The sequence below is a fragment of the Salmo salar genome, chromosome ssa04, assembly GCF_905237065.1.
Source record: "Salmo salar chromosome ssa04, Ssal_v3.1, whole genome shotgun sequence".
NCBI lineage: Eukaryota > Metazoa > Chordata > Actinopteri > Salmoniformes > Salmonidae > Salmo > Salmo salar.
The window spans coordinates 38,306,400-38,322,859 of NC_059445.1; the positions used below are offsets into that span (position 1 = coordinate 38,306,400).

At 42.0% G+C, this 16,460-nt stretch overlaps 1 protein-coding gene across 5 annotated transcripts in view; it reads right to left on the reverse strand.

The window, feature by feature from the left end:
* The window catches only part of LOC106602948 (high mobility group protein B3), a 48,158-nt gene that overhangs the window by 10,271 nt on the left and 21,427 nt on the right, over positions 1-16,460 (reverse strand). For 3 of the 5 annotated variants that reach the window (XM_014195994.2, XM_014195993.2, XM_014195995.2), the window contains exon 2: positions 3,514-3,716. The exons of 1 other annotated variant lie outside the window; for it this stretch is intronic. In XM_014195994.2, the coding sequence (XP_014051469.2) occupies positions 3,514-3,663 (150 nt within the window). In that variant the 5' untranslated portion in view covers positions 3,664-3,716. Of the gene's footprint in view, positions 1-3,513; positions 3,717-5,929; positions 6,039-16,460 lie in introns of those variants that run through there. One more of the 5 variants, XM_014195996.2, reaches the window with a different exon arrangement.

A 16,460-nucleotide genomic window follows, 5' to 3' on the forward strand; every position in this document is an offset into this window, starting at 1 on the left:
CAGAGATATTCTGACTACGAATGTCATCTGTTACTAGCAAATTATTGATTTCATGAACCTCGATCCTTAAGCTACATATGTTAACATGGGCTATTTTGAGCACTTTTCTTCTGGGATGCTTACTTGCTTGCATTGCTTTACTGGGAAGCTTTAGCAGCAGTAGATGTGCTCATGTTCTTTATGTTAGTGCAGGGTGAGCTGCTCACAGTGGACTTCCTCCTAGGTCACACCGGCTTAGTGCTAACAGTTTAAATCTGGTTCATAGTTACATGATTACTGCATGCAATAGCTGTTGGATCAGTAGAGGCATTCAGGGCAGTTAAAGGGACATAAATTAGGTTACTTACATTGTGTCTACCAACGCCCCTGGTGTAATGTATATTTGCTGAAGCATTATGACAACTCTGCGTCACAATGGTAGGGATTAGCTCAACTGGGCTGGGGTCATTGATAAGGCATTGTCTCAACGCAGCCTTATAGAGCTGTGAAAGGATCCAGGATCCCAAATGATTTGGATGGATCCCGTCCTCCTTATAAAACGTGTTTTGTTTCCAAAAGGTATCGAAATTGTCAACAAAAGTTACACCCATTGAGCTGCAATAATCACGTAGCCAGTTGTGAAGAGAAAGAATCCTGCTAAAGCGTTCAGTGCCTCGATTCAGAGAGGACACAGGGCCAGAGATGATGGGTCTCTTGTTAGTGTCTAGCAGAGTCAATCAGCTCTTTAAAATCCAGTTTCAACTTTTCAGAGCTGCCCTTCACAATGTCATTAAAACCCATATGGACTACGATAGATGTCCTGACGTAGTACATTCGAGAGCAGCTTAGTAAATGTCATTTTCTCGAGCTTCGGGATAAGGCATTGTTTTTGCACCAGGAACGGTTACATTTCTTACCATGGAGCTGCCCAAACATCACGGCTGGCGAGAAGGATGAGGAAATCCGTCCACTCCCACGCTTCGAAGAACCCTTTACGGATGAGCGAGTGGCAGGATAACTTGAGCCTGTTGTTCCCGGCACCTGGTGCAGGCCTCCGACAGATGGAGAAGCCCGCTCGATCCACATCCACATCCATAGAGCTCCAAGACAGGATTGTGTCTGCAGCATTGAAGGTCCCCAAGAACACAGTGGCCTCCATCATTCTTAAATGGAAGAAGTTTGGAACCACCGAGACTCTTCCTAGAGCCGGCCGCCCGGCCAAACTGAGCAATCGGGGGAGAAGGACCTTGGTCAGGGAGCTGACCAAGAACGCGATGGTCACTTTGACAGAGCTCCAGATTTCCTGTGTGGAGATGGGAGAATCTTCCAGAAGGACATTAATCTCTGCAAAACTCCACTAATCAGGCCTTTATGGTAGAGTTGGAAGATGGAAGCCACTGCTCAGTAAAAAAGGCACAACAGCCCGCTTGTAGTTGCCAAAAGGCACTTAAAGACTCTCAGACCATGAGAAACAAGATTCTCTGGTATGATGAAACTCTTTGGCCTGAATACCAAGCGTCACGTCTGGAGGAAACCTGGCACCATCTCTATGGTGAAGCATGGTGGTGGCAGTATCATGATGTGTAGATGTTTTTCAGCAGCAGGGACTGGGAGACTAGTCAGGATCAACAGAGCAAAGTATACAGAGATCCTTGATGAAAACCTGCTCCAGAGTGCTAATGTCCTCAGACTGGGGCGAAGGTTCACCTTGCAACAGGACAATGACCCTAAGCACACAGCCAAGACAACACAGAAGTGGCTTCGGGACAAGTCTTTGAATGTCCTTGAGTGGCCTTGAACCCAATCGAACATCTCTCCTGAATATACCTGTGCAGCGACGCTCCCCATCCAACCTGACAGAGCGAGAGGATCTACAGAGAATGGGAGAAACTCCCAAAATACAGGTGTGTCAAGCTTGCAGGGTCATACATAAGTATTCAGACTTTGTTGAAGTGGGTAAGTGTGATGAGTAAATAAAATAAAGCATTTTTGCTTTGTCATTATGGGGTATTGTGTGTAGTTTGAGCGGGAAAAAAACAATTTAATCCATTTTAGAATAAATGCTGTAACTTAACAAAAATGTGGAAAGTCATGGGGTCTGAATACTTTCCGAATGCACTGTATATACACAAAAGTATGTGGACACCCCTTCAAATTAGTGGATTGGCTATTTCAGCCACAACCGTTGTGGACAGGTGTATACATTTTCATTTTTTATTTCTTTTTTAATTGAACACACAGCCATGGACCATAGACAAACATTGGCAGTAGAATGTGGCACCGTCATAGGATGCCACCTTTCCAACAAGTCAGTTCGTCAAATTTCTGCCCTGCTATAGCTGCCCCGGACAACTGTAAGTGCTGTTATTGTGAAGCGGAGCAACAACGGCTCAGCCGAAGTGATAGACCACACAAGATTACATAATGGGACCACCGAGTGCTGAAGTGCGTAGAGCATAAAAAAATGATCTGTCCTTGGTTGCAAAAAACTCAGTACAGTGTTCCAAACTGCCTCTGGAAGCAACATCTGCACAAGAACTGTTCGTTGGGAGCTTCATGGGTTTCCATGGCCCAGCAGCCGCACACAAGCCTAAGATCACCATGCGCAATGCCAAGTGTCGGCTGGAGTGGTGTAAAGCTTGCCACCATTGGACTCTCAGTGGAAACACGTTCTCTAGAGTGATAATCACGCTTCACCATCTGGCAGTCTGACGGACTAATCTGGGTTTGGCGGATGCCAGTAGAATGCTACCTGCCCCAATGCAGTGCCAACTGTAAAGTTTGGTGGAGGAAGAATAATGGTTCGCTGTTTTTCATGGTTCAGGCTAGGCCCCTTAGTTCCAGTGAAGAGAAATCTTAACGCTACAGCATACAATGACATTCTAGATTATTCTGTGCTTCCAACTTTGTGGCAACAGTTTGGGGAAGGCCCTTTCCTATTTCAGCATGACAATGCCGTCGTGCACAAAGTGAGGTCCATACAGAAATGGTTTGTCGAGAGCGGTGTCGAAGAACTTGACTGTCCTGCACAGAGCTCTGACCTCAACCCCATCGAACACCTTTGAGATGAATTGCAACGCTGACTGTGTGCCAGGCCTAATCGCCCAACATCAGTGCCCTACCTCACTAATGCTCTTGTGGTTGAATGGAAGTAGGCCCCGAATTAATGTTCCAACATCTAGTGGACAGCCTTCCCAGTAGAGTGGAGGCTGTTATAGCAGCAAAGAGGGGCACTAACTCCATATTAATGCCCATGATTTTGGAATGAGATGTTCGACGAGCAGGTGTCCACATACTTTTGGTTTCATGGTGTACATTACCAACCAGAGCTCCCAAATTACAGTCTCCCCCTTGTGGTGACACTTGGTATAAACACTTCCAATGTAATGTCTGGAGGACGTACAGTATATTCTTAAACATAATATTTAGTTAGAAAAAAATAAGTCGCACATCTCTTAAATAAAATAAAACATAAAATGAACACAACTGTGACCATACATTTGGTGTGCATCGCATAGGCCTACGTCTTCTTACCTTCCATCTTCCAGAGCACTTCTTGGAAAACTCTGAAAAGTTCACTGGGATCTCTGGATTTTTATTTTTCTGTTCTTCTCGGCAGGTTTGAACAAAGTAGGCATAGGCAGACATCTTGCCCTTTGGCTTACGAGCGTCACCCTTGGCCATCCTGAAAAATGGTGGATGTTCTCTTGCACCAGCAGAATATCTTCCACCAGCTCCTACAAGACGGACAGACATTAAAGCTTAATTTAACACTTACTCTGGAGTCGGGATCCTGAGTAACACAGTGTCAGTTGTAACAACTAAATAACTCAAATTAGAAACCACTTTGAAAGCCGGTATTCAATGTGTTAATGTTTGGGTAGTGTTTTTTCTGTAGGATGTTTTGTTTGAATCCATAAATTATATTTTGTTTTATTGACCCCCCCCAAAAATTGAGCCCAAATACCTCATAATTGCAGCTCAATTTTATTTATTTTTTTGACCTGTGGAACAATCTCAATGTATCTAATCATGCAATAATTATCAGCAAGAAGAGGTCTTTTGATTTGTTTAGTTGATTACCGACCAGTAATTGTTGTATTTTCTCACAAGACTCAGATTAGAAAAATGTTACAATTGACCTCTTACATAAAATGTTATGGTATGATATTTAGACCTATTTACAAAATGTCACTTCTTTACATCAAGTTTTCAGTACAACTAAGATGATAATACCTGGGGGAAAAAAATAATAATCTTATCCTGTTGTTTTGGTCAATATGACATGCCTAAAAGATGGTCAATTTAGTGTATTTTCATCCAAATATATCTGTTAATTTTTCAGTTACATCTAATTTTCCAGTTGAAGGCTGTTACATTTAACCCTGCAGCTTGATACATTTAACCCCGCCTTTGGGGTCAATTGTAGCATTTTGACTTCCACCACTTTGGGTTGAATTGTAAATGACTGGTACACTACATGACCAAAAGTATATGGACACCTGCTCGTCAAACATCTCATTCCAAAACCATGGGCATTAATATGGAGTTGTTCCCCCCCCTTTGCTGATATAACAGTCTCCACTCTTCTGGGAAGGCTTTCCACTAGATGTTGGAAGATTGCTGCAGGGACTTGCTTCCATTCAGACACAAGAGCCTTAGTGTGGTCGGGCACTGATGTTGGGCGATTAGGCTTGGCTCGCAGTCGGTGTTCCAATTCATCCCAAAGGTGTTTGATGGGGGTGAGGTCAGGGCTCTGCGCAGGCTAGTCAAGTTCTTCCACACCGATCTCAACAAACCATTTCTGTATGGACCTCACTTTGTGCATGGGTGAAATGACATGCTGAAAAGGGAAATGGCCTTCCCCAAACTGTTGCCACAAAGTTGGAAGCACAGAATCATCTAGAATGTCATTGTATGCAGTAGCGTTAAGATTTCCCTTCACTGGAACTAAGGGGTCTAGCCCGAACCATGAAAAACAGCCCCAGAACATTATTCCTCCTCCACCAAACTTTACAGTTGGTACTACGCATTGGGGAAGGTAGCGTTCTCCTGGCATCCGCCAAAACCCAGATTCGTCCATCGGACTGCCAGATGGTGAAGCGTGATAAATCACTCCAGAGTTTCCACTGCTGCAGAGTCCAATGGCGGTGAGCTTTACACCACTCAAGCCGACGCTTGGCATAGCGCATGGTGATCTTAGGCTTGTGTGCGGTTGCACGGCCATGGAAGCCCATTTCATGAAGCTCCCGTAGAACAGTTATTGCGCTGACCAGTTATTGTGCTGACATTGCTTTCCGAGGCAGTTTGGAACTCGGTAGACATTTTTTACGCGCTATGCGCTTCAGCACTCTGCTGTCACGTTCTGTGAGCTTGTGTGGCCTACCACTTCGCGGTTTAGCCGTTGTTGCTCCTAGACGTTTCCACTTCACAATAACAGCACTTAAAGTTGACTGGGGCAGCTCTAGCAGGGCAGAAATTTGACTTACTGACTTGTTGGAAAGTTGGCAGCCTATGACGGTGCCACGTTGAAAATCACTGAGCTCTTCAGTAAGGCCATCCTACTGCCAATGTTTGCGCATGGAGATTGCAGGCTGTCTGCTCGAATTTATACACCTGTCAGCAACGGCTGTGGCTGAAATAGCCGAATCCACTAATTGGAAGGGGTTTCCACATACTTGTGTGTGTGCGCGCGTGTCCTAGAAATGTAGTTACAGTGTGTTATGGTAGCCAGTGGTTGAATCGGGCAGGAGCTCGATTAAAAATTAAAAAAATATAAAAATTATCATCAAAATCTACATGTAACTCTAATAATCTTTTCATAAATAAAAGACTGAAAGTGTTACTTTGTTCCCTGGTCTCGCCTATTATTTAGCCATCGCCTAGCCCAGTTTCGACAAACTTCGTCTTGCAGTATAACACTTAGCCATCGTGCAACTTAATTACCAACCTGTGTCTGTGCCCGTTTGGCTATGCTTTCCCCACGCCTAAGGGCATATCCGTGATCGGTAGATGGTTCTGATTGGGAAATCCTAGCATCTGAAATCAGGAATTCCTAGTTTCTTGTTCACTATTCGGCGAAGCAAACTGTAATTTCTCCAATCAGAACCATCTACTGACCATGGGCAGATATACCGTGCTACGTGGGAAAAACATTGCCAGACAGGCAGACAGGCCAGTAATTAAGTCGCACGATGGCTACGTGTTATTACACTACTAGACTGAGAACAATTTCTGTCTAGAAGCTGGGCTAAACTATCACCACCGAGGTAAAGACAGTTTCAAGTTGGATATTCAACGGATATTCGAGCTTTCAAACCTCAATAGCTTTCAAACCACTTGAGCCACAGACTCCAAATAAGTGTCATGATGTTGGAAAAATTGTGCACAACATTGCACAGGTCTTACTTTCACGAGTTGGACATTAATTCACTTTCCAAAGCTAATAAACATGTGGAAATGTGAGCAGCATTTTGTATTCCTAGTTGAATTAGTTAGGGAGCATAAACAAAAGTACAAACTTTTTTTACATTCGAATTTCAATAGCTCATTGGTCATGTGACCTACTTGACTCAAACAAGGTCCAGAATGTCCACTGTCTACCCTTCTATATTGCACACCCTTTAGTTTGTCCATTTTCATCACAAGATTTTACATGAATTTTTCAAAATGTAAAATTTCAATAGCTCCTTGGTCATGTGACCTAGTGAGTGACTTCAAACAAGGTTCAGAATGTACACTCAGTCGGCCTACACATTGCACACCCTTTAGTTTGTCCATTTTCATCTCACATGATTTCACATTAATTCTTTAAAATTTCCATAGCTCCTTGGTCATGTGACCATGGGACTTCAAACAAGGTTCAGAATGTCCACTGACTATACCTTCATATTGCACACTGATGTTTGTCTACTTTCATATCATGCTATTAGACTTAAATCTGTAAGCTTTGCAGTCCTTCATTTCACATGGGGTGTTACATTTTTTGGGGGAAGTTAACAAAATGTTCTAGCCTCGCAATAACCATCTTTCACATGGACACTGAAAAGATCTGCAAATGGCTGCATGTGATGATAAGGTGAAAGAATCCTTTTCATAGCATCACTTTCATATACTGTACATTAAGACAAATCCTTCTACGTTGAGTATTAGAACGCAGTTTACATAACCTGATAATGACTTGATATTTGAGTGCATTCACAACAAGCCACCTGCAGACAACTTACAAAATGCAATAGTGCATTTGAGGGTTGTTTTTCTGATGAAAAGAGTTATTTGATGCATGGCCTACTATTTCTAACTGGAAAAATAAATTCCCACGTCTTTTGTGAGTAAAATCCTTTAGGTACATTTTTGTGAAGAGGTATGAGGGTTGTGATATGGGTCATTTAATAGTAAAATCATTTAAGGGATCAATACATTTCTATATTGCTTCGCCAGTATCTGCATGAACCATCAGGCCAAGTGTTTTTGGTTGACCCTACTGGACAGAAAGAGAAGGAGGAATCAGAACAAGCTCCATTCTAATTCAGGTCTTAGTTATTCCATTGTAGTGGATCTAATACATATTAGCATTTTACATTCATAAGTGTAATCATTTTTTATGACATACTGTGATAAACTCTTGGCTGCTGGCTCTGTCACTTTCAGACACACTTTCAGACAGAGCAGACTGAAAGGGGAAGGGTAGCTCTTGACTTGAACCACAGGAGTTCCCTGTAAAGAGAGAGTAATCCAAAAGTCACAGACACACCCCATGACTTTCAATTGGCACCATTGACCTGTATGTATTCTCTCCTGATTGGCCCTGTGTTGCACAGTCTGACTAAAGTGCCAGAGGTATGAGGAGAGACATCCTCCTTTGTATTTATGGGAACAAATATTTCCTAACACTTTGGATCCTATTCTTGGAAAGTTAGAAGACACAATGCATCAATGCAAAAAAAATTAAAAAAAAAATAAATACTTATTATTGTCCCTGAGTAACCTCAACCTTGTGGGTCTGTGGGTGTTTGGGCCAATAAAGTGCCAACTCAATTCTACCACTGACTAGTCTCTCATGCCCCTATGAACGGGGACACAGGGCAATAGTTTGAAATCTAAACCAGTCCTTTTTTACTGGTGTACACTAACCCCTAATTGGGACTCTTTTCTTGAGACATAGTAGCCGTTTACCAGATAAGAAGTCAAGAAGAACAAAAACTAAATTGTTGTAAGGGTGTACAAACAAAATGTTTTTCTACGGTGTGAAGAAATGAATACGACCCTTCATTCCCCACCAGGTTATGATGTCATCGCACAGGCCCAGTCCAGCACAGGGAAGACTGCCACGTTCGCCATCTCCATCCTCCAGCCACATTGTCATATCCATTCTGGATTCTGAGTGGAAAAATCATAGCTGAAAAATGCCTCTATGTATGTGTATACATTTTCCCCCCAAGACAGAACTGCCAAAGGGGGTGGAGTTGCAATCTACTGCAGAGTTCTGTCATGCTATCCAGGTCTGTGCCCAAACAGTTCGAGCTTCTACTTTTAAAAATCCACCTTTACAGAAATAAATCTCACTGTTGCCGCTTGTTACAGACCCCCCTCAGCCCCCAGCTGCGCCCTGGACACCATATGTGAATTAATTGCCCCCCATTTATCTTCAGAGTTTGTACGGTTAGGTGACCTAAACTGGGACATGCTTAACACCCCGGCCATCCTACAATCTAAGCTAGATGCCCTCAATCTCACCCAAATTATCATGGAACCTACCAGGTACAACCCCAAATCCGTAAACTCAGGCACCCTCATAGATATCATCCTGACCAACCTGCCCTCTAAATACACCTCTGCTGTCTTCAACCAGGATCTCAGCGATCACTGCCTCATTGCCTGCGTCCGTAATGGGTCTGCGGTCAAACGACCACCCCTCATCACAGTCAAATGCTCCCTAAAACACTTCAGCGAGCAAGCCTTTCTAATCGACCTGGCCCGGGTACCCTGGAAAGATATTGACCTCATCCCGTCAGTAGAGGATGTCTGGTTATTCTTTAAAAGTGCTTTCCTCACCATCTTAAATAAGCATGCCCCATTCCAAAAAAATGTTTTAACCAGGAACAGATATAGCCCTTGGTTCACTCCAGACCTGACTGCCCTTGACCAGCACAAAAACATCCTGTGGCGTACTGCATTATTATCGAATAGCCCCCGCGATATCCAACTTTTCAGGGAAGTTAGGAACTTATCGGCAGACTCAACAGCCTTGGTTTCTCAAATGACTGCCTCGCCTGGTTCACCAACTACTTCTCAGAGTTCAGTGTGTCAAATCGGAGGGCCTGTTGTCCGGACCTCTGGCAGTCTCTATGGGGGTTGCACATTCTATGGGGGTTCAATTCTCAGGTCGACTCTTTTCTCTGTATACAACAATGATGTCGCTCTTGCGGCTGGTGATTCTCTGATCCACTTCTACGCAGACGACACCATTCTGTATACTTCTGGCCCTTCTTTGGACAGTGTTAACTAACCACACAACTCTCCTTCCGTGGCCTCCAAATGCTCTTAAATGCAAGTAAAACTAAATGCATGCTCTTCAACCGATCGCTGCCCGCACCTGCCCGCCCGCCTAGCATCACTACTCTGGACGGTTCTGACTTAGGTATTTGTAGTTGTCCACATATTCTAGGTGTCTGGTTAGACTGTAAACTCTCCTTCCAGACTCACATTAAGCATCTCCAATCCAAAATTAAATCTAGAATCAGCTTCCTATTTCGCAACAAAGCCTCCTTCACTCATGCTGCCAAACATACCCTCGTAAAACTGACTATCCTACCGATCCATGACTTCGGCGATGTCATTTACAAAATAGCCTCCAACACTCTACTCAGCAAATTGGATGCAGTCTATCACAGTGCCACCCGTTTCGTCACCAAAGCCCCATATACTACCCACCACTGCGACCTGTATGCTCTCGTTGGCTGGCCCTCGCTTCATATTCGTCGCCAAACCCACTGGCTCCAGGTCGTTTATTTCTCCTTTGCACCCCAGTTTCTCTACTTGCACATTCATCTTCTGCACATCTATCACTCTAGTGTTTATTTGCGAAATTGTAATTATTTCGCCACTACGGCCTATTTATTGCCTTACCTCCATAATCTTACTTCATTTGCACACACTGTATATATACACTTTTCTATTGTGTTATAGACTGTACATTTGTTTATTCCATGTGTAACTCTGTGTTGTTGTTTGTGTCACACTGCTTTGCTTAAACTTGGCCACGTCGCAGTTGTAAATGAGAACTTGTTCTCAACTGGCTTACCTAGTTGAATAAAGGTGAAATATATATATATATATATATATATATATATTTTTTTTTTAATACTGTATTTGGGAATGTCTTATGTCCGTCCTACATGTAGTGTTGGTACATGGAATATTCCTCAACTGCATATATCATAAATTGCTATTGCAAATAGAAGTATTATGTTCAACAACTGACATGTTCAGATATTATTTTGACAAACACACTTTGGTGCTTACAATTCATTGTCTATTGTCATAGATTTGGTGGACTCTGTCATCTGTGATCTTTGTGATATGGCTTTCTTTAAGCACGTACTGACGAAACTGTCACTTAATATTTATTTTCTTAAAGTCTACAAACGCTCTACATTTATTCACTCTGATAGGGTTGGATCCTATATGCTACTTTTATTATTGTCCTGTAAGTGGTTCAGCGCCTATAATTTAGGCTGTGTGTAGAATAAGATAAAGGAAATTACTTCTACTACTAGATTATAGGGATAAGGAAAACAGCATACAAATTTGGCTTGTGTATTAATTTTCCTATAACTAATCAGAATTACATTATGTTTACATAAAAAAAAGAGAATACTTCGAAATAAGAAGATCCTGCCATGGAAAAGACAACTGGGTGGACATAAAGTGGAGAGGGGAAATAACTCACACCATGCAGCAGGACACCTTCAGCTGTGGGGTCTTTGTAATGCAGGATTGATAGGTATATTTTCAATAAGGAATGGTTAGCTGTTATGTGACAATTAGGTCAAAAACTCTATTTTATTTTTTGGTGTAGATGGCCAAGGAAGTTGCACAGAACTTCCCCAACATCCCCTCCCAAATTGATATGGAACCTTCAAAAACACATGGAGCAACTGCGAAAAGAAATGGCTGAGGATATACTAAAAATGTCTGGTATGTAATGACATTTCATTCAAAGTAAATGTAAATTCTTTATTTTTATGTAGTTGTGTGGGACAGCCATATGTTCAGTTCATGCCTATGATTTCAGAGTTCAACAAAGCCAACAACTGCTTCATGTATGCCACTGATAAAGAACCTGGATGTGGCCCAAAGACTGACTGGGTTAGTAACTTTATTTAACATGTTTATAATCTTTTGACAACAGTGACGGCATGTAAGACAATTTATGATATAACACAATGGATGGCTAATTCGTCATAGTGCATTGATATTATTTATAACGAATTACGCTTTGTTTTGTTTTAGATTGAATGTTTTGCATGCCAACGGTGGTTCCATGTGCTGTAACTAGGAATGATCAGCTACAAGACCCTGCTAGGTAAAGTCCCCCCTTATCTCAGCTCGCTGGTCACTATAGCAGCACACGCTCCAGCAGGTATATCTCACTGGTCACCCCCAAAGCAAATTCCTCCTTCGGCCGCCTCTCCTTCCAGTTCTCTGCTGCCAATGACTGGAACGAACTACAAACATCTCTGACACTGGAAACACTTATCTCCCTCACTAGCTTTAAGCACCAGCTGTCAGAGCAGCTCACAGATTACTGCACCTGTACATAGCCCATCTATAATTTAGCCCAAACAACTACCTCTTCCCCTACTGTATTTATTCATTTAGCTCCTTTGCACCCCATTATTTCTATTTCGCACTTTCTTCCATTCCAGTGTTTTACTTGCTATATTGTATGTACTTCGCCACATGGCCTTTTTTTCATATCTCTCTCTCTCTCTCTCTAAGAAAAAGGGTAAACACTGGACTGAACCCCCTAATTATCAAACTAATATTAATGTACAATATAGAAGATACATGACTAGAGGTTATGCAATATGGGTGTATATCCACTGCACGCTTCTTAGGCGTGTAATTGACATGACCAAGGAGCTATTGAAATTTTAAACTATGAAAAATGTACGTTACACAGCGTGATTTTACAGTACAAACAAGAGTGTGCAATATAGAAGGGTACATTCTGCACCATGTTTGAAGTCACATGACCAAGGAGCTATTGAATTTTTACATTTTGAAATATTCATGTAAAATCTTGTGAGATGAAAATGGACAAACTAAAGGGTGTGCAATATAGAAGGGTAGTCAGTGGACATTCTGAACCTTGTTTGAGTCCAGTAGGTCATATGACCAATGGGCTATTGAAATTCAAAAATGTAAATAACTAATTTAAAATAGTGCAAGATGTAAATTGACAGAAAATAAATGTGTGCAAAGTGTGTCTATGCCATCGGGTTAGCTAGAACCAGTTTTGAAAGTTTTAGGAGTAATGGTTAAATAGCTATTGAAATTTGAAACCTTTGATTTGTCACTATGTTGACAGTCCCTAACTGCTGTTGGTGGATGTATGGAAAACTACAGGCGAATATCCAACCTGAAACTATCTTTACCTCGGTACCATCACCATGATACTTCTGTGATGGGAAATAATTGACAGCTTATACTGAAAAGTATTTAGAGGCAAGATGTCTAGATGTTCTCATAATATAAGTCTAGTGCGATGACGGTGTCATGGAATGTACCTTGAAATATAGTTTCATCTGGTTATTATTCCTTTAATCATATTTTGTTGGTGAGCCCTAGCCCTTGATCATGACTCTCGGTTCCATTACATTACACATAAGACGAAGGTGTCTTTTGTACAGGGGGAGTTTCGTTAAGAGTCCTGACGCTCGGTCTGAACATTAACAGCGAGAAATCATTTTAAAACGAACAAAAAGGTTAAATTGATACACACCTTTATAGGGTTCCCACAGGGCCATACTGTAACTCAATGTTACATTGTTTGCTTAAGGAAATTCAGATGGAAGACAGAGGAGACCACCTGTGCTAATTGTGCTCCGAACACCTGTGTGTAGGCACAACTCAGGAAGTGTAGTTTCGTAAGATGGAGGCACCAATAGCTTTATGGATATGGGCAAAATGGCTACATTAATTGTATCTTTTTTATTTGAAGGATTCTTTCTCACTGATGAAAGCCATATGTTTCGAAAGCCGTATCGCAAGTGATCATTGACATTTCTTAACATTAAAACAGAGTCAGGATTGTAGTTCACAAGTCAGTGGTGGGCAAAGCTAACTACTGAAAACTGTTTGGAGAAAGCAGGAGGCCCCCCTACAGTTTGAGAGCTAGGTGAACCCACTCTCACCCACAGAGTTAAAAAGTACGGTGCATTCGGAAAGTATTCAGACCCCTTGACTTTTTCCACATTGTTAAGTTACAGCCTTATTCTAATATGTATTAAATAAAATGGTTTTCCCCTCAATCTACACACAATACCCCATAATGACAAAGCGCATTACAGTATTCAGACCTTTTGTTATGGAGACTCAAAATTGAGCTCAGATGCATCCTGTTTCCATTGATCATCCTTGAGATGTTGCTACAACTTGATTGGAGTCCACCTGTGGTAAATTCAATTGATTGGACATGATTTGGAAAGGCACACACCTGTCTATAAAAGGTCCCACAGTTGACAGTGCACGTCAGAGAGTCCTAGGAAGGGAGGAGGAAATGGCGTCCGTGCTTGAATCTGAAAGCGCGGCAAGTGAAGTGTGTGATAATGAATGGAAAATTGTGAAATCAAAGAATGGAACAAAACAAGCAAAAGTTGTAGTAGAAGACAAGGACCGGTCCAATAATGCATTTCCTATTGGACGAGGAGATTCATTTGGGAAATCCATTTGTAAATCGAGGACTGTGAAGAAAGCAGTGGGAAAGGCAGATTCAATCAAGGTGACTAGAAGCGGCCTTGTTTTGGTTAATTGTGTCGATGAAGAGCAGAAGAAGCGTAAACTGGATCTGGCAAAATTGTCCACGTCAGAAGTAACATGTATTGATCTTCGGAGCAGGGCACCTGCCAAAGGAGCTATAGCTAGAGTCTCATTGGATATAGACGAGTACCTTAGTCAGAAAATCCCAGGAGTTGTCAGTGCATGTCGCCTGGTCCATATGGTAAAAGGAAGGAAGGAGAAAAGCCTGTCGATAGTATTGTTGTTGGAGGAGACTCTACCTGAATGTGAAGCTTGGATATGTGAGGTATGCTGTGAGAGCATGTGTCCAAACCATTATAGCGTGGAAATTGTAAAGGATATGGTCACGTGTCAAATGTTTTCAGATGGGAAAAGTATGATATTGAAGAATCTGTGAATGGAAAATGTTGCAACAGTGGTGTGGATCATACTCCAGACTTCCTAGAGTGCCCTGTTAGGGTGAAAGAAGTCGAGGTGTCAAGGATCAGGGCTGTGCAGCGGGTCTCCTATGTGGAGGCGGTGAAGAGAGTCAAAGGGGCAAAAGGCAACAGTGTTGAAGATATGGCGGTGGATGCATTGCAACCAGTTGCTAGTGTTAAGGCAATCAGGTTATCTGGATACACTCATTGTGAAGATGGATTGTGGCATTTATAGCCACAGTGATTAAATCGTACAGTACAAAGTCTAAGAAGTCCAAGAAGCTGGATATCATATTTACAGCCGGGAAATTTTTGGGGCTCCAAGACTTCACAGCAGAAGCACTACAAGGGCTATTGTTGCTAGGAAATGTCCAGCCATCACAGGAGGCTTCTGAGGCGGTGTTGGGACCTGATTAGAATTAGTTGTTTTTTTTGTAGTATACATACAGTTGAAATCAGAAGTTTACATACACTTAGGTTGGAGTCATTAAAACTAGTTTTTCAACCACTCCACAAATTTCTTGTTAACAAACTACAGTTTTGGCAAGTCAGTTAGGACATCTACTTTGTGCATGACACAAGTAATTTTTCCAACAATTGTTTACAGAGATTATTTCACTGTATCACAAATCCAGTGGGTCAGAAGTTTACATACACTAAATTGACTGTGCCTTTAAACAGCTTGGGGAAAAAAAAAATCAGAAAATGATGTCATGGCTTTAGAAGCTTCTTATAGGCTAATTGACATCATTTGAGTCAATTGGATGTGTACCTGTGGATGTACTTCAAGGCATACCTTCAAACTCAGTGCCTATTTGCTTGACATCATGGGAAAATCAAAAGAAATCAGCCAAGACCTTAGAAAAACAATTGTAGACCTCCACAAGTCTGGTTCATCCTTGGGAGCAATTTCCAAACGCCTAAAGGTACCACGTTCATCTGTACAAACAATAGTACACAAGTATAAACACCATGGGACCACGCAGCCGTCATACCGCTCAGAAAGGAGACGCGTTCTGTCTCCTAGAGATGACCGTACTTTGGTGCGAAAAGTGCAAATCAATCCCGCAACAACAGCAAAGGACCTTGTAAAGATGGTGAAGGAAACCGGTACAAAAGTATCTATATCCACAGTAAAACGAGTCCTATATCGACATAACCTGAAAGGCCGCTCAGCAAGGAAGAAGCCACTGCTCCAAAACCGGCATAAAAAAAGCCAGACTATGGTTTGCAACTGCACATGGGGACAAAGATCGTACTTTTTGGATAAATGTCCTCTGGTCTGATGAAACAAAATTATAACTGTTTGGCCATAATGACCGTCGTTATGTTTGGAGGAAAAAGGGGGGGGCTTGCAAGCCGAAGAACACCATCCCAACCGTGAAGCACGGGGCTGGCAGCATCATGTTGTGGGGGTGCTTTGCTGCAGGATGGACTGGTGCACTTCACAAAATAGATGGCATCATGAGAGAGGAAAATAATGTGGATATATTGAAGCAACATCTCAAGACATCGGTCAGGAAGTTAAAGCTTGGTCGCAAATGGGTCTTCCAAATGGACAATGACCCCAAGCATACTTCCAAAGTTGTGGCAAAATGGCTTAAGGACAACAAAGTCAAGGTATTGGAGTGGCCATCACAAAGCCCTGACTTCAATCCTATAGAAAATTTATGGGCAGAACTGAAAAAGCGTGTGTGAGCAAGGAGGCCTTACAAACCTGACTCAGTTACACCAGCTCTGTCAGGAGGAATGGGCCAAAATTTACCCAACTTATTGTGGGAAGCTTGTGGAAGGCTACCTGAAAAGTTTTACCCAAATTAAACAATTTAAAAGGCAATGCTACCAAATACTAATTGAGTGCATGCAAACCTCTGACCCACTGGGAATGTGATGAAAGAAATAAAAGCTGAAATAAATAATTCTCTCTAGTATTATTGACATTTCACATTCTTAAAATAGAAGTGGTGATCCTAACTGACCTAAGACAGGGATTTTTTTTTACTAGGATTAAATGTCAGGGACTGTGAAAACTGAGTT